The 19556-nt window shown below is 38.0% G+C and overlaps 1 protein-coding gene across 6 annotated transcripts in view; it reads right to left on the reverse strand.

The window, feature by feature from the left end:
* Positions 1 to 19556, reverse strand: part of rbfox3a (RNA binding fox-1 homolog 3a) — a 1176173-nt gene that overhangs the window by 16190 nt on the left and 1140427 nt on the right. For 5 of the 6 annotated variants that reach the window (XM_061908673.1, XM_061908672.1, XM_061908669.1 and 2 more), the window contains 2 exons: positions 17397 to 17475; positions 11730 to 12810 (listed from right to left, as the gene is read on the reverse strand). In XM_061908673.1, coding sequence (XP_061764657.1) covers positions 12766 to 12810; positions 17397 to 17475 — 124 coding nt within the window. In that variant the 3' untranslated portion in view covers positions 11730 to 12765. Of the gene's footprint in view, positions 1 to 11729; positions 12811 to 17396; positions 17476 to 19556 lie in introns of those variants that run through there. The other variant, XM_061908671.1, reaches the window with a different exon arrangement.

A 19556-nucleotide genomic window follows, 5' to 3' on the forward strand; every position in this document is an offset into this window, starting at 1 on the left:
AATAACTTCATTAAAGCTCACATTTATGTATAGTATGATATATATATAATACAAAATACCTACTACCAAAAGTACAAAAGTATATTCGTCAATAGGCGTTAAAATGGATGAAACGATGATGATGATGATGAAATAAAACATATTATTATTTACATTGAAAAAAAGTTGTCATCACTGACAAAACAACTCTAAAAAACTCTATTGAGTCTACGGTAGACACTTTTTAGGGGAGGGAGTGCACTTAACTAAGCTACATAATGACACTAGGTTGCTTCTTCTTGTAAGTTTAATGCTACCATTTTGTGTTTAAAAAAACATTCTTATATCATACACTTTACTTTATTGTCATTTAGTATTGTATCGTTTGATATTTTGTACTTTTTAACCCACAACAACATGAATGTATACTTTAAAAAATACACCGACTATGAGTATTAGACATGAACAGCCTGTCAAATGTAATTTAATCATAATCTCTCTCATACTGGTTTGTGATGCTTACATACATTTTTAGGTTTCAGGCAACAAAACACACACTATTGCCACACATTGACATAATCTGATCATGTTATAAAGCTGGTACTTAACATTATATATATCACTTCCTTCACTTTTGGTCATATTTTTCTTAACAGATGTTTTAAAATGATTAAACAAGCGTAAATTCCTCTCTCTCAAAAAAAATGAATACGAAGGGAAACGTGTGCAATAGCATTGTTATGCTTGACTCACCGCGAAGGCTATCTAACTTTTCCCTTCTGTAAAATGTATATACAGCACCTCCCAATAATGGCAACATAAATGGAAAAAAACAAGACTGTGTGTGAGTGCTGAAGAGATGAGGCTGGACTGAATTGATGTGTGGAAAATTGGCAATCAGTGGGTATTTTCAGGATTTGGAGATTGTTAGACTGAATGTTTTGATGTTAAAATGGTTTGAATGGAGTAGCGAAGTGAAACAAATGCCATTCATTTCAACGGATTATTTTGGTTAGGAAAAACCGGAATTTTGGCAAATGTGATTAAATTAAATTAATTAATTTATTATTTTTGTTCACGAGTGAGGGAAGAGTGGATCGTGAGATCGACAGGCGGATCGGTGCGGCGTCTTCAGTAATGCGGACGCTGTATTGATCCGTTGTGGTGAAGAAGGAGTTGAGCCGAAAGGCAAAGCTCTCAATTTACCGGTCGATTTACGTTCCCATCCTCACCTACGGCCATGAGCTTTGGGTTATGACCGAAAGGACAAGATTACGAGTACAAGTGGCCGAAATGAGTTTCCTCCACCGGGTGGCGGGGATCTACCTTAGAGATAGGGTGAGAAGCTCTGTCATCAAAGTAAAGCCGCTGCTCCACCACGTCGAGAGGAGCCTGATGAAGTGGTTCGGGCATCTGGTCAGGATGCCACCCAAACGCCTACCTCGGGAGGTGTTTAAGGCATGTCCAACCGGTAGGAAGCCGCGGAGAAGACTCAGGACACGTTGGAAAGACTAAGTCTCCCGGTTGGCCTGGGAACGCCTCGGGATCCCCCGGGAAGAGCTGGACGAAGTGGCAGGGGGGAGGAAAGTCTAGGCTTTCCTACTTAGGCTGCTTCCCCCGCGATCCCACCTCGGATAAGCGGAAGAAGATGGATGGATGGATGGATGGATATTATTCTGAACAACTTGAATATTTTTGTTGGAATGGTTTGAATCGGTTGAGAAATGTGGAAGTATAGTACCTAGGTTTTTTTTCGACCTACTTTTTGTTGGATTTACTTTTCAACGAAAATGTCTTGCCAAATGCCTGCGCCGGTTTTCAAAAACGGTCCAATATGTGTGCCGAAATATAACGCCTAACAAACTAGTCAGTTTGCCCGCATAACATTTTAGGGAATCGAACGCCCACATTTTTTATTTCGTCTTCATACAATTTGGTCTAGATCAGGGGTGTCAAACATACAGCCATCAAATAGATTTTATCCGGCCCACAAGATGATTTTGGTAAGTATAAAAATTAGCTGAAATGTTTTTAATGAAAGAAACTGCTCTTCTTAAGGTGTCCACTGGATGTCGCAATAGCAACTTTTTGTATCCCATGCGGAAGGAGTGCGCAGGACTTCAGAGGGAGCGGAGCTACAGTATGTGCCCTGTTAGGTTTAGGACTGGGTACACATTATCTAGGCTCATATAAATATGCTGAAAAAACATATATCCCCTTCGAACTTCATGTGTGACTCATGAAGAGTCCAAATTCACAAGTTTTGTTGTAGATGATCCTGATAAACCACATGATGTGAGTACATTACTTGAAGAAAATGAGTAAGTGACATTAATAAAATGCTGTAATTTGATTTTGATATTACTATTTATTACATCTTCTGATAGATTAAAATGTTTTACCAATGAGAGCGTTTTAAAACTCTGCCAGACTCACATCTATTAGACTGATGCACATTATCACATCATTTATTTAGAAATTATAAATCACAACAAAATAAGATAGACTACAATGAGCAGCAACATGTAAGTGTAAAAAACAACAACATTATGATTTGTATGTTTTCCGATTGTGCTTGTTGTATTTTTAAACCAAGAAAACAATACAAACTTTTCTTTATTTTTAAGTTATCATAACATGATTTTACCCGTCCAGCCCACTTGGGAATAGATTTTCCTCTACGTGGCCCCCGATCTGAAATGATTTTGACACCCCTGGTCTAGATTGTTTTGATAGCCCATGCTGGCAGGTGGTGTGATCCACGGATGAAGAGAAGACAGGCGACGTGCAAGCAGAAGGCCATTTTATTCGGTACCGAAAAAGAGGAAAGACCAGCATGGCTGCAGCAGAAGATGACAGGTGAGCAAGAATGTGACAAAAAACAAAGGCAAGGCAAGGAGACACCTGCACATAAACCCTCCTGATTGGCAATCAGGGGCATCCTAATTGCCAAGCAGGAACAGTGTGGGGGAACAGTGCTCATAAGCAATGGTAAAGTAAAAGCAGGACAGACTAAAACAGGAAGAGGAACCAAAATAAAAGCACTGGACAGGAATAAAATACTCAACACAGGAAAAACAAAACAAAAGTGAAAAAAAAACAGTCATGCTGGATCATGACACATTTGACTTGTTTGGATCGAACGGGTGACGAATACTGAGGTATAGCTGTCATTAAAAAATGTAAGATTAATGGAAAGATGTGTTCGGAATATGTGGAATTTTGGGGGACAAGTGGGAATTTTTGCTGTGTGGAAATGAGGACGCGGTTTTGATGTTGGACATGTGAAAGCAGAATTTGTTTTTTGAAAAATTCGGAATTTTGAGACCTAAACTATTTATTTATTCTTTATTTATTCAACTGATCAAGTTGTTGAATGCTTTGAACTTTCTGAGAAAATGAAAAGACAGGAAAAAGGGGGCGGACTTACCATAATAACGCAATTTTTGGAGAAAAATAACGTGCGTGAATACTCTTCACACAATTATTATTATTATTATAAGTAGCGAATTCATTCTTTGTTTGGAATAGTAATGCAGTAGAAGTGGCACTCGCGGTAATATCAACAGCTGCGCCAGTAATGTTGGGTGTCTCTTTAAGACAGGAGGCTTGACCACACACACACACACACACACTTACACACACACACACACACACACACACACACACACACACACACACACACACACACACACACAAGCACACACGCAAACACACACACAAACGCACACACGCACGCACGCACGCCCATACACACACACACAAGCATGCACGCAAACACACACACACACACACAAACGCACACACGCACACACACACACACACACACTCACTCACACTCACACACACACACACACACACACACACACACACACACACACACACACACACACACACACGCACACACACACACACACACACTAAAGCTGAGAGACGCTTTATTTGTGCACACGTTGAGACGGGGAGTAGTGGATTTGTTCAATCTATATTGGACTTTTTATTTTTTTGCTGCGAAGTAAGCAGACCACAAGCGTCGGTGACGGTCATGGAGGAGGACGAGTGAATGTGCGCCTGTTTGTGTGAGGGGTCCGTCTGGTATATCTTCAAATGAGATCAGTGCTTATTGACTGAACTCTCTTATCTCTAATCTGGAGCGAAAATTGCCTGGGTTACTGCTGATCTTTACACTCCCTTGTCTTCCTGTGCTACTGACTCCTGTCTTTACGATGCCATCAGAGGCAGAAGGCACAGATGCTATTTACTGGTGTAGCAGCTCTTATTTGTCCTTTAGTCTGCAGGACTTGCCTAAAGCTACTACAAACCCACTCAACCTTCCCAATCCCAAAATTTCAGCCCGTGGCATTCATTATTTCTACCTATACTTGTTATGCTTTTTCACTATTTAGCAAGTTCAAATGAAATGTAACACAACTATCAACAATTAGTTTGATGCAATTTTGAATTTGACATAAGTTTGTTGCACGAATAAAAGTTTATGCATGTGGAGCAATTACGCAGCAATAAATTAGTCCACGGGACCATATATTAATATATAAAAAAAACAAAAAAAACTTGAATAATCAGTATGTCCTGTTCTTTACTTGTGCACTGTGTGTGACATTGTTATGCAACTGTACCAAGTATGGGTACATTTTACATTTGCATCATAGAACCTAGAAACGATACCGGAACTCACATTTTTGTACTTACGTCATCTGTTCGAATGTATTTCTACATGGTGATTGTTTAATAAAAAACAACACTTTTTTCATATAACTGTGAACACTGAGCTGTGCTATCCAGACATGTTGTTTTCTTAAACTTCTGTGTCTCATTTGCAAGTACTGTACTGTATTGTATTGCTATAGTAAAGGTCAGCCCAGAGCCTGGGGGTCTTCAATACCCTTCTTAAGACCTATCTCTTGAGCCCGCCCACGAGGTCACCATTTCTAGCCCCCTCCAGACTTCGCTTTAGTTTTTTTCCAATTTATCTTTCATTTGTACTTTTTATCCGAACACTTTCACCATTTTTCTTTCGCACTATCTTGTTTAACTTATGCATTGTTTATGTCCTTTGTTTTTTTTGCTCTATGCTCTTGAACCTGTACAGCACTTTGGTCCAATGTTTTAATTGTTGTAAACGTGCTACATAAATAAAGTTGCCTTGCCTTGCCTAGTAGACTTTGCACACAGCTGCAATTCCAAGACGTTTGATGGCAGTAGTGTACAGACTATGGGGTGTTGCCTTAGTCAGGACGTAGTCTTTGCTGTCAAGTTAAATGTGCCAGTCTTTTGTTTTGTTGAGCCCTACAAAGTGTTTGTACTATAAGATCCTGATTTACCAAGATCCGAATAACACGTATGAAACAGCATGTGCAATCCAAAAAAAATGGTGTTTACTATTAGTGGGCATGTTGCATGTGCTCCTCATAATTGGTGCAGACCGCCTTATTTATATTTATATATATTTAGTTATATATCATGTATTATTATCATTGTCTATTGTGAGCTAACTGTGGTGCTGAACTTCCCCCAGGGATCAGTAAAGTAAATTATATTATATTCTATTTAAATGTGGATTTTGCATGTATTACGCAGTGTTCACCATTAAGACATTCTTATTTACTGCACATCCATGCTCATTTACCTGTGGCGTTTTGCTATCATCCCTTTTTATAGGTATTTTAGAAGCAGTCCGCTGCATCCACAATGAAACCCCCTTTGCAGATGCGCTCATGAAAGAGAGGCTGCACTTATTGTGCTCAAAACGCAAAAAATGCATACTTCTTGGAAGTTTTTTTTCATACAATATTGTAAAGGAAAAAAAACGTACCCCATTAAAAAAACTAAAACGCCAGCACACATTAAAATGCATCACATGACTTTATTTTAATCAGCCCCTTAAGACACACAGCAAGCAGTTTAAAATTATAAAAGGATGTTGCTGAATAGACAATATGCTTAATATTTTTCATTTCTTACAGACCATGCAAATATGTTGACACACTTTCTTTGTTCCTCGTCCGTCTTGGCAGCGCAAGCACCGATCCTGCAGCTACGTATGTGTGTAGAGTAACTGTGTCAGTTTGCACTTACTTTTCAGAGGTGCTAAATAAAATGCTATGGTGTTGACAAATCACATTTTGCCTCCCATATAATATATATTTACATTTACTCCTCCTATTATTGTGGGGGGTTCGCTTTATCATCAGCATATATTATGCAAATCAACGAAGACAGAGACGCAAAATGGATTGCACACCTTATTTTGCTTACTTAGCAGACGCAATCCATTCTTCACACATTTAGTAAATCAGCTTTGTGTGTGCTATCAGGTTTGCACATGTTTTAGTACACGTAGACCTTTAGTAAATCAGGCCCTAAGCACTGAAATTTTTACACGCCAGCTGTTTGATTGTATGTTTCATTACAAAATTGTAAGATGTTCAAATGGGTCAAATTGTTGATGCTAATTAGTAGCACGTCTATGGCAAATACCATGTAAATTAGCATCGGGCTATCCCATTTTGAAAAGCTGTGGGCTGTATTTCAGCGGCTCAAATCAAAACTCTTTATAACCAAAACAATACAACACTACAAAATGGATAGCGTGTGTTACCAACAGCTGATTTATTTTGCACAAACACGCATGCTCGTCGCACATGCACACTAAATAGATTTTTCAGATGATTTAAAAATGCCACAGTGGTCACTAGATTCTAGTGGAACTGGTAGAATAGAATAGATAATATTTTATTGTATACAGTATTTTATTGATCCCTGGGGGAAATTCAGCACCACAGTTCACTCACATTAGACAATAAACATTTAGGTATTTTTACATGTGAATAATATAAATACAGTGTATTATACAGCATTATCCACATGTGAATAACCTAAAAACAGTCTGATATACAGCATTATTCTCATGTGAATAACATAAATACAGTCTATTAGACAGCGTTATTCATATGTGAATAACATAAATACAGTCTATTATACAGCATTTTTCACATGTGAATATTATAAATACAGTTTATTATACAGCATTATTCACATGTGAATAATATAAATACAGTCTACTATTAGTGAGTGAATGTGTACATTTTTCCACACACTACATGTGTAATATGATGTTAAAGGGCCTGTTTGCAACTTACACGGATGCCTCATACTTTTTTGCGGTAGTAGAATATAAATAGATAGATAGTACTTTTATTGATTCCTTCAGGAGAGTTCCTTCAGAAAAACTCTTGAAGGAATCAATAAAAGTACTATCTATCTATCTATCTATCTATCTATCTATCTATCTATCTATCTATCTATCCATCCATCCATCCATCCATCCATCCATCCATCCATCCATCCATCCACCCACCCACCCACCCATCCATCCATCCATCCATCCATCCATCCATCCATCCATCCACCCACCCACCCACCCACCCACCCATCCATCCATCCATCCATCCATCCATCCATCCATCCATCCATCTATCTATCTATCTATCTATCTATCTATCTATCTATTTATCTATATTCTGGTACGGCATATGGTGAAGCGTATGTAGCACTTGGCTTCACTGTAACCGTGGGAGATGAAGAAATACCAGTGTGTTGTTTCCTTTGATGTTAATAAGCTTACAATGGTATGCAGAAGTATAGTTATAACAATGTTATGGACAAATTATACTATTTAAAGTCGCGGTGTGGGGGGCGCGAAATATTGTGTACTTCCTAGGGGGGCGTAAAAAAAATATTTTACAGGCACTGTTTGTTCTATTGCAACAACAACATGACCGCACATTATTAGTTGTTTCTCTGGGGTTGCTTTCGCGTCTATTACGTGATCCCTGCGTGTAGTCCAGACAGAAGTGAGTGACAGGCCTGAACGCCAAACTAATTCCTCAGACTGACAAACATTTTTTTATGCAATGTGTTAAGTAATTAGGGATAGGTTGTATGGTAAACCAGTACTAATAAAGTACCGTAATGTATCAAAAACGGTACTATACTGTAAAAATACCGGTTCCCTTGTTTTTTTGTTTTTTTACTGTGCACCGTCATCACGTCTTGATGGTTTTATGAGCAGAGGAGCATGTTCGGCAGCGCAAAATGACGGAGTACTTACAAGCAGACACAGTGTGTAGACAGAAAAGGCAGAACGGATGAATTCTGACTTAAAAACTAACAATAAAGGTGACGTTATAACACTGAAACGCAACTCTACAAGAGTCGCTTTAAAACATGGCTAGATAGCTAGCGGCTAACTTCCATCCGCAATCGGCAGTGTTTTAGCTACTTCTAAATCACTAATCCTCCTCTCCATGGTGACAAATAAAGTAAGTTTCTTACAAGTATTGTCCCTGCAGGACGAAGAATAGCAAAACATGTTTCACTACGCACCGTAGGAGGATACAACAGCTTATTGGGGGCGGCATGGCTCGGTTGGCCGAGTGGCCGTGCCAGCAACTTGAGGGTTGCAGGTTCGATTCCCGCTTGTGCCGTCCTAGTCACTGCCGTTGTGTCCTTGGGCAAGACACTTTACCCACCTGCTCCCAGTGCCACCCACACTGGTTAAAATGTAACTTAGATATTGGGTGTCACTATGTAAAGCGCTTTGAGTCACTTGAGAAAAGCGCTATATAAGTATACTTCACTCCACTTCACTCATTGGCGTCACCGCTAACCAAAGCTAGCGCTCCTCAATTTAAAGATGATGCATCTCACGTTCCGCTTCTCTTTTCAACATGTTTGAAAAGTACTTCTTAGAGGCAGAGCTTAATTACCGTAAATTCCGGATTATAAGATGCTACTTTCTCCATACGCATTGAACCCTGCGGCTTTTAAAAGGGTGCAACTACTTTGTGGATTATTGTTCGCTGACGGCCATAACGCAAATAGTTTTTGTAAAACACATGCAGAGACATCGAAATGGTGGTATTATTTGTGCTACGGCGCCTTCTTTTGGACGAGTTTGCTTACTGCAGGTGCCGTTGGGTGATTGTCTACACGGTGTTGCCTAAGGTTCAAAGTTTTGAACCGGATGTACAAGTGGGCTGCCGTCTTCAAATTGACCTTAACGTTTCTATTCTTCATTCATCACATCAAGCAACATTTGTAAGTTTTACAATATAACAACAATATTTCTTATTTACTAAACCGCCCCATATGTGATGTTTGTAGAAGTTTTTTCATGCATGTTTGTACAGTACGTGCTATTGTAATGTAATGAAGCTCGCATAATTAGAATAAGATATTTTGCTAACAAGTGTTTGTGTTATTATTCTCAACATACAAAGGCATTATTTATGTATTATTTTAGTTTCACAAATTTCTCTGAAACTTTACCAAAACATCACCGTGGAGTTATTGAGTCTGTTTAGCTAATTGGAGAGCCAGCTTCCGCAGCTAGTGGGTCCATGACGATCACTGGTCTTTTGTTCGATCAACCTTTTTATTGCCGTGTTACAGGAACCTTTCGGAAACAATCAAGTTGTGTAAATAAGCATTTACAAAATATTTTTGTGTAAATAACTAATTTCACAATATATATATATATATATATATATATATATATATATATATATATAAATATATATATATATATATATATATATATATATATCTGTGGCTTATATAATATGGAATATAATATATTTATAATAACATATGTATATAAATATATATATATATATTTTGTACAATACCGTACAATTTCGTGGGTACAGTTTATATACTGGTGTGCTAATCCAGAAAATAAGGTAATCCTACCCCTTTTCCATTTCATAAAAAGTACTAACACATTTATTTCACTTCTCAATTTTTAAAGTTTACTTAAACAAGTTTAAAAAAAAAAGTTGTAATTCACACATAGTGAGATGAATAAGTTGATCTTATTTTCAATATTGTTCAAAATGTTAATCATAATTATTTTTCTTTGGGTTTAAAGAGTTTCTTAAAGTAAATCAAATCAACTTTATTTATAAAGCACATTTAAAATTTACCACAGGGGTAGCCAAAGTGCTGTACAATGGGCAGGTTAAAAGATAATATGAGGACCGAGCAAACACAACACAAACAGAACATGATAAAAAATTAATAAATAAAACATAAAAACAGGTTCACAGCAGGTGTATAATGGGGCGCCGTTGCAGGATGGATAACACTCAGTGTTAAAAGCCAAGGAATAAAAGTATGCTTTTAAGAGAGATTTAAAAACAGGAAGAGAGGAAGCTTGTCTAACACTCAGAGGTAGGTCGTTCCAGAACATATTAGTACTTTGTTTAACATCTTAGCTATTTTAATGTTGGTCATCATGGTGGTACTTGCTTTTCTGAGGTGGTACTTGGTGAATAATGTTTCAGAACCGCTGCAATACAGTAATTGCAATTGAGACACATAAGTATGAGAAAACGAGACAACACAGCATAGGGTGTAATATTAAATTAGAACGTATTTGATTTATTTGACTTAGGAAAAGTCTGGGCTTCCCTGCTTGGGCTGCTGCCCGTGCGACCCGTCCTAGAATAAGCGGAAGAAGATGGATGGATGTTTTTTTTATTTAAGAAAAAAACAACGAAAAACATTTAACATTTATTGATAAATTTGAACACACACAAAAGTGTCGAAAATTGGCATCGTTGAGTACCGGTATTGATTCCCAGCTCCTGGGCCAGGAAGTGGTACTGTATCTTACTCCTATTATGGGATGTAATTATGTATGCTAGCTGGTGGTCTTTTTATATTTTTTGGTTTGAAAATGTTTACTTTCAGCAAAGTCTTTATTAATGGAGCGTACGATATGTTACATGGTCAGACCAGGAATAGGGCGAGATATCATTCCGGAAGCGAGCGACATTTAGGCAGCTGCCTGGCCGTGACAGCTTTAAAAACAGACTGTATGTACTGTACATTCCACACGGATACACCATCTTCTGTTCACTACTGCCAACTGCCAATCAAATGAACTTCAACCGTTGTTTCGTTGAACAGAAGACATTGAAGGGGTGTTGAGATCTTATTTACTTTGAAAAAAAAACATACAAATTGAATGCGATGGAAAGAAAACTGCGACTTGTGCCGACGATTATGAATTCATGGTCCGCCCCGGTTTTCCCCAGTGGAGGACAATAATGTGTTTTTCCCTTTTAAAGCAGTTCAGCAGTAATAGGATACCTCCCTACTCTGGCAGTGTGCCAACAATCAATTGGCTCGCTCCCCATTCCCAACGGCGTCCACCACACATCACTTCCTGCTGCATTCAGATTCGGTAATAGATCACTCTCGCCTTATGCATCGCTTAACGGGAAGCGTTTTGTTGCGCGTTTCACCTTCTTTAGGCCGAATAGTTGTAAGTCAGAAACGCTGCTTCACTTAATCCGAATCTCGGCCGAATGATTGTGCCGTTTACATAATAAATCTCATTTGTAAGTTTGTATCGCGTACGAGGGAGTGAATCGGTAAGGTCGGGGATTTACTGTAGGTTGAAATTTAAAGTGGTTGCATTGGGAGCTCTAAACGGGAGAAAACACAGAGAAGCAGAATCACACTTTCCTATTGACCTCTGTCAGTGACGTGCTGGTGGCTTAACCATGGGATGTTCCAAAACGAAGTAATAAAATAAAATAAACTTTAATATTTCTCTTTTCGTTTATGCTTTCTATGCGATTTTGGTGTGGTTCCTGTATATTTTGATAATTTTCATGGTCAAAATCGTGGAAATTCCATGTTTCCTGATCAAAACAATGCAGCAGACGAGAAGTGAGGCAGACACACGCGGTGCCTCCACGGCTACACACAGTGTGTATTGGGCTTGTGCGTGCGAGGAGGCGCATGCTTGTTGCCACGTGGAAAAGGCAGGTCTTGAGGCAGCAAGTACCTCTGCTTCAAGGTAGGGGGCGATATATTGTCAACTTGCAGTTCAATGCCTCAGCAGTACTCTGACTCGCCACACTGGGAGAAGTGGGGGCGCTCAAGCTAGCAGACACAGGTCTCTCCAGCAAAAGCCAGCATTTTTTTATTTTATTTTTTTTTAACTGTATATATAACAAACATGGCAATTTTATTAGAGTAAGCCAGCGTTTGTGGGTGTTTTTTGTCAGATGCAAAAATATTGTTTAATGTCTTGGAATTAAATGAATGAGTCTGCCAATATGGAGGATTGTATACTGTATTCAAGATTAAATACTTCTCTAAACTGGACTTTAAGACAAAATGAATGCGATCATACAACGTACGTTTTCATGGAGGATAGCTATTGCTGCTTCAGATACAAATACAGAAATGTAAAATACACTCACAATACTTGATTTATTTTGTTAAAAGAAAATGGGACCAAAAAGTTTTTTAATACCATCTTTATCAAATACTTTTTGGACCCTTTGATCATATGATAATATCATTACTATAACGTTTTTGTGAAAGCGAATAACTCCCTTTTTATTTCCTGTTACTCTGGTGTGCAACCTAAATCAACAATGACTAGAGCTGCACATATGAATTTCAGTAAAAAAAAAAGAAAAAGTAAAAAAGTATGTATGCCTCACCTGGTGTTTACTTCACAGCACGCCACTGACCTCTGTCACAAATCAACATTCATTTACCAAGAGACATCAATAACATCATGTAAGAGTGGGAACTTCTATTTGCCACCTGGAAGGAAGCATTGCAAGTTTTTGCTCCTTGAAGAAGATGTTTGTTTTTGGGGGGGATTTTATTTGCTGTGTCTTTTTTGATTTGTGTTTGTTTTGCTGGGGAAGGAAAGGGGGCGTGGCTCCCTCCTTTCTAGTAGGGAGCGAAGCGACTGCACCCTCCTCTGTAAAGGCTAGCCTGCAACATCAAAGATGAAAAAAAAAGCTCCAATCAGTATCTTGTATTTCTAGATTATTTAAAATCAATTCTCTTTCAAATATATAAATATATATATATATATATATATATATATATATATATATATCCTCCCTTTTTTCCCCTCGCCTACCCTTCGTATGAAATTTTGGAGATTGTCATTTGGGAATCTTATCTTTGCGCCATAATAACTCTACAAACATTTGGGGCCTGGTTTACTAAGAGCAAAGTACCTCGCGCTCAATAGCATGAGCAATCTATAAAATAGTGTGTACTGTTATTGGTTGTGTTTAGGGGTGTAACGGTACCCAAAAATTTCGGTTCGGTACATACCTCGGTTTAGAGGTCACGGTTCGGTTCATTTTCGGTACAGTAAGAAAACCACAAAATAAACATTTTTTAGTTATTTATTTACCAAATTTGTAAACAATGGCTTTATCCTTTTAACATTGGGAACACTATAATAATTCTACCCACGTTAATCCACATTAAACTGCCTCAAATTGTTGCTTAGATTAAATAAAATGACAAAACCTTTCTTCTACATATAAAAAGTGCAACATTAAACAGTTTCAAGTCAACTCATCGTGGTTAATTTATTACAACATTTGGGAAGCCTGTAGTTGACTTTTATCACACACACACACACACACACACACACACACACACACACACACACACACACACACACACACACACACACACACACACACACACACACACACACACACACAGACACACACACACACGCACACACACACAGCAAAATGAGCTAACGTAACGCTAAAAGCTAATTAGCCTTCACCTCAACCCAGAACTATGAGCGAGCTGAGCTGCAGTTTAAGTTTCTAGAAGGTCAACAGGCTCATAGTGATGTTAGTAGTAGTTGTGACTGGGAAGTGTTTTTCATAATTTGGGGAGTGTACGATGTCCTTCTAACCACCGTGTGTCTTTGCAGCACAAGCACTCCTCTCTCAAAGCCCTGTGCTTAACTGTGTTTTTATTTAGCACGTTTGAAGAGGACGTGCTAAATAAAACTCAAAATAGTACCCGCAAAACAGTGAAGAGTGTTGATAAATCACATTGCGCATGCTGAACATTAATATTACCTTTTTCTCCTCCCAGTATTGTATGCGTTTTGATGATCAGAATACATTTTGCATGTCAATAAACCAGAGATGGAATTCACGCCTTATTCTGCTCACTTAAAAGACACAATCCTATTTGCACACGTTTAGTAGATCAGCTTTGCGTGTGCTATCAAGTTTGCACATATTTTACTACCTGCAAACCTTTAGTAAATCAGGCCCTTGTTGTTTATAAAGTAGGAGGAAAGACAATGCTGAACCAAAGTGTCTGATATCGTCAAAATGGAGTTTGTTTATTTATGAGATACGGAATTATCTACCATAAATTAAATATTAATCCGTTCATTACTATTTTATTTAAGTATTTATTTATTGATCTACATGTTTGCATATATTTATCTCCGCATTTCTATCTTTAAAGAAATGGTTAATAGGTCTGATTAGGTGCAGGAATTGATGTACTTATTTTATAATTTTTAATATGATTTCAATATGATAAGGTGGCAAAACAAAACATCCAAATCTTTGTTTTGTGTTTAAATTAATTATTATTATTGTTTTATTCAAACAATGGTAGCCAAATGATTAGCATGTGGGCTTGACCGTCTTTGGAAGTTTGAGGGTTCGAATCTCTTTTGGGGCATTTTCGTGTGGAGTTTGCATGTTCTCCTTATGCGTGCCTGGGTTTACTGTACTCTCTGACTTTCTCCCATATCCCAAAAACATGCAAACTATAAATTCTGCCAGGTGTGAATCTAAATATTTGTTTATTAATATGTGCCCTGTAATTGGCTGGCTTTCTGGCCCAAAGTCAGCTGAGATAGTCTATTAAGGATGTTACAGAATATCCGTTCACATTTAAAACTAACGAGGCATCTACATGTGTGAAGTCAAACATGTTTCATATTTCATATTAAGTTAATGTGGGAATGCCTATAACTCATCCGATTTAGCCTGAGGGGCGGTTTTGCAGGCTGCAGCTCATTTTTTATTGGCTCAGGGCACAGTCGAATCCTAGAATTCAAGGATTTAAGTCCACATGAAAATATTACAAAGATGGCCTGGTGAAATTAGTAAAAGTATTATAGATCAACCACCCAATTATCCATGGATGTTCAAATGTATTGTCATCTGAATAAAAATAATAATACAAAAAAAAAGGGAAATGACTGTTTCACTGAAAAAAAGACAAATTAGAGCCAAGCTCAATACTTAACCAAAACATATTTTGTCATAAACACTTTTTCGATCTATTTCTTTGTTTTGTTGTTTTTATGTCAGGTGTACTAATCTGTGTTCAGCATGGTACATTGGACTGGTCTGAGCGAGGCCCCCTTGCATCCTTCAGCTTCAAATTTCAAGGTTTGGACACACCTAGATTTTAATGCAAGATGATTTTTAGAATGTGTTGTCAGGGTTACAGCTGATTATGCGAGGTACTGTCGTGTTTGAATATTCATAATTGGCAAGATCTTTTTTTTTTTAACCCCCCTCTATTTTAAACTGGTATGCAAATATGCGTAGCATGTGGGAGGATGCTGGGAAAAAAAGGGAAGAGTAATTTAAAGAAAAAAAAAAAAAGTTTACAGCAACAAGGAGGAAAACAGAGGCCACTGTTTTAATTAAGTAAATGAAGAGGAAATAATGGTCGTAATTAATGAAGGCTTTTAGCTAGCAGCTACACTATCGGGGAGGGAGGGAGGTGTGTGTGGCGATGCATGGTGGAGGTGGTGGGCTCACATTTGCCATCACCACACACACGGTAGGTTTTTTTCTTTTGGAGGAACCCCAAATGTTGTTTTAAATTTAAATGCACATTTTATTGTTTTCATGTATACACTCGAACCGTGCAAAAACGGTACCTTTTGATTTTTTTTCAGTTTCAACCAAAACATTTTCATCTTTGATGTTAGCTGCAAAACTAGCTAAAAACAAACAATAATTATTTGACTCTATCTCCCCTTGCGAGATGGTAGCGTGTGGAGTAATTCAGCTACATCTCAAGCCAAAAAAGACTTGATTGGGGAGTGAGAGAATGCAGCAGCTTCCCTTATTCATTTACTGAAGTGGCAATGACTCCCTTTCACATTGACGGAAAACATTTCATAGGCTCGTCATCAACCTAATGTAGATTTTTCTCAAAATAGATTCCTTTAGGGCTGCATGATTAATCGAATTTCAATCACGGTTGCCACAATTAAACGACGGTGATGTAGGCGATATCGACATGTAAAAAGCAGGTTGCGGTGCATATCAAATCAAGCACGTTCACATCAGCAGTTATCGTTTATGGGCACACAGCTCCATGACCGGCCATCCTTATATCTTACTTTGCCTCCTTTTATCTGCTTATCTTCTGTATAGTGCATTTTAGCGTGCGTCAAAGACTGCAAAGCTGTCATTAGATGTAGACAGGTGTGCACGCCTGTACAACATGCTGATCTGCTTGTCTCCTTGAGTCGCACTCGCCAGACTAACGTCTAGCTAGACACTTTTTCATTGAATGCAAACACTACTCACCAGCCCGGAGAACTAGGTCAAGTGGCGGTGTCCAGTCGATAACACATCGTGGGATTTTTTGTTTTTGTTTTTTTATGCAGTCGAAGAAACCCCAACAAAAAAATAATAACCAGAACTAAAGGCATCATGTAATGAAAGAAAGCTGAAATTTTTTACTACCAACAAACAAAAACTAGTGCTGTCAAATGATTAAAGATTAATCACACTTTTAATTAATCACATGTATTAATTATGATTACTCACAGTAAATTAAAAAAAGACTCCAATATTTTGACAGGAGTACAAATTTACTATCAGAATGTCATACATGATGTTTATTTAAATGTTTACTTGAAAGGACAACATTTATTTGTTCAAAAATTTGAATTTGAAAAAATCGGTTTTATCTAAAGTAGAGTCGAGGTTTACTTTGAAGTAAGATTTCCCATCAAGGAAGCCAGTCGGAGTCTCCTCACTCATCTTTGCACTGGCCTATGTGTTGACCGTGTAACGAACCGCAGTTCAGGCAAAGCAGCATTTGCGCCTAAAAAAAAAACGTGTGATTAAATTGTGCATGATGCGATCATTTTTTTATTATCAATCACACGAGTTAACTCGTCATTTTTGACAGCCTTGACAAAAACACAAAGATTTGTCTTTGAATCACATGTACGCCTATTTAGCCCTTTTACGAGACTATTTTATTACAAATGAATGATGACCTCACGCCCGCACGCCCGCCACTATGTCACACTATGTTTAACCTAATAGTAATAATGAATAATCATGAGGATTATTTTGGCCATAATCGTGCAGCCCTATATTCCTTGATGACAAATCAATTGCATTTGCATATTACTCGCCTGTGTGACCAGCGTTCGCATCCAAGTGCTGTGTCACAAGCTATTAATCTGAAGAACTGATAGCGTACGCAGACATAATGATGAGATATTCAGACCAAGAAAGAGGGAACACACTCACCATAGTGCCCACGCTGTACGTTGCTGCAGGACCAATTGTATGGTGATATGGGTCAGCTGTTGCATAGACTCGGCCATAACTATAGGGGAGAAAACACATTTAAGATGTAAGCGTCATGTCCTGCATCCCAACAGACTCTTATTTTGGTACAGTGACCGTGCCAGCAACGTGATGGTTCCAGGTTCGATTCCAGCATCCACCATCCCAGTCACTGTCGTCGTGTCTTTGGGCAAGACACGTTACCCTTGCTTCCAGTGCCACCCACACTGGCTTAAATGTAAATAATGGGTTTCACTATGTAAAGTGTTTTAAAAAAAAACGTAACAATATAAATGTAATTCACCTCACTTCCTTTTTTTTGTCTGGCATTTCTTGTTCTCTGCTTTGTTTGCTGACAAAAAACTGCAAGGTAGGAAGTTGCCAGATTATTTCTCATGGTTCTTCTGTCCATGCCACTTCTTGTACATATTTTTTGTTATGGGTTTGTTAGAATTGTCTGGTATCAGTGCATCAAAATGTATAAAAAAATGAAAATAAAAACAAAGTTTCCTCAGTAAACTGCATGTGAACAGTGAAAAATCCTGGCAGGGACAACAACACTGGCAGACAATATCACTAATAATGAATTAAACCTGCCGGCAGCGTTGAGAGGGCCCTCACCCCTCCACTTGCACCTAGGGGTTAAGAGGGTGGGCATGCATGACGCATGCAGTCACGTCCTTATCCAATGCCTGACTCTCCATCAAACACTTTAGGAAGGTTGGAGAATTCAAAAGGAAGTTATGACTGTTATAATTTTCCACCACACCGGTGCTATATTGGCACTACAACAGTTATGCAGCTGTAGTATATATATATATATATATATATATATATATATATATATATATATATATATATATATATATATATATATATATATATATATATACACAAACATATATACAGTGGACATATATACGTCCCTTTTGGGGTCGCGGGATTGCTGGTGCCTATCTCAGCTGCATTCGGGCGCAAGGCGGTGTACACCCTGGACAAGTCGCCATCTCATGCAGGGCCAACACAGATGGACGAACAACATTTACACTCACATTCACACACTAGGGCCAATTTACTGTTGCCAATCAAATCAACCTATCCCCAGGTGCATGTCTTTGGAGGTGGGAGGAAGCCGGATTACCCGGACGGAACCTCCGAGGGAACCCACGCAGTCACAGGGAGAACATGCAAACTCCACACAGAAAGATCCCGATGGATGGGATGGATGTTCTAGACCAAAAATCACTTCATATTCTCTATTGCTTGCTAGTGTTACCATGTCTGAGTTATTGTGTAGAAATATGCAGACACGATTACTAATGTACTGTACACTTCATTCACTAACGGTGCTACAAAAAAGATCAACTAGAATTATTCTTATACACAATGGTGGATATAGAGCACATACAAAACCCTCCATTTATTGAATCAAAAATATTGAAATTCAATAATTTGGTGCATTTGCAAACAGCTAAAATTACATGCAAAACAAATTATAACCTGCTAGCCAAGAATGTACAACAATTCTTCTCAACTGAAGAAGAGAAATATAACCTTAGAGGAAAAATCTAATTTAAAACATTTGTATGCACAAACAATCCAAACAACCTTTGGCATATCAGTATGTGGAATTAAATTATGGAAAGGATTAAGCAAGGAAATCAAACAGGCAACAATAAACTGTTCAAAGTACAAGTGTTCACAAAGTACAACGAAGAAAAATTATGATGAACATCTTGAACCTTAAAAAAAAAAAATAACTGTATCGGACACATTTTAATATATTTAAATTGTTGTCACCGTGATTTTGCATAGGTTAATTTTGAAATTGCAAAACAAGGATACATCATCACCTCAAAGGCGCTTTGGGGAAAATGTGAGGGTATGACTCCAGATTTGTGTGTGATTGTGTGTGTGTGTGTGTGTCTTGTTGCTTATTTGTTCCCTCAAGGTACACAGAGCCAAGTCCATATGGCAGGATTATTACACTTGGCCCTGAGCAGCCCAAACTGTCAGGTATTCATATGATGGATTACTGCCTGAGGTATGTTGCATGTCAATTATTTTCAGGTAAGTTAATTAAACATATATTCTTTAAATAGAGAATTAAGCATGAGCGAC

This window comes from Nerophis ophidion, linkage group LG08, assembly GCF_033978795.1.
Source record: "Nerophis ophidion isolate RoL-2023_Sa linkage group LG08, RoL_Noph_v1.0, whole genome shotgun sequence".
Classification (NCBI taxonomy): domain Eukaryota; kingdom Metazoa; phylum Chordata; class Actinopteri; order Syngnathiformes; family Syngnathidae; genus Nerophis; species Nerophis ophidion.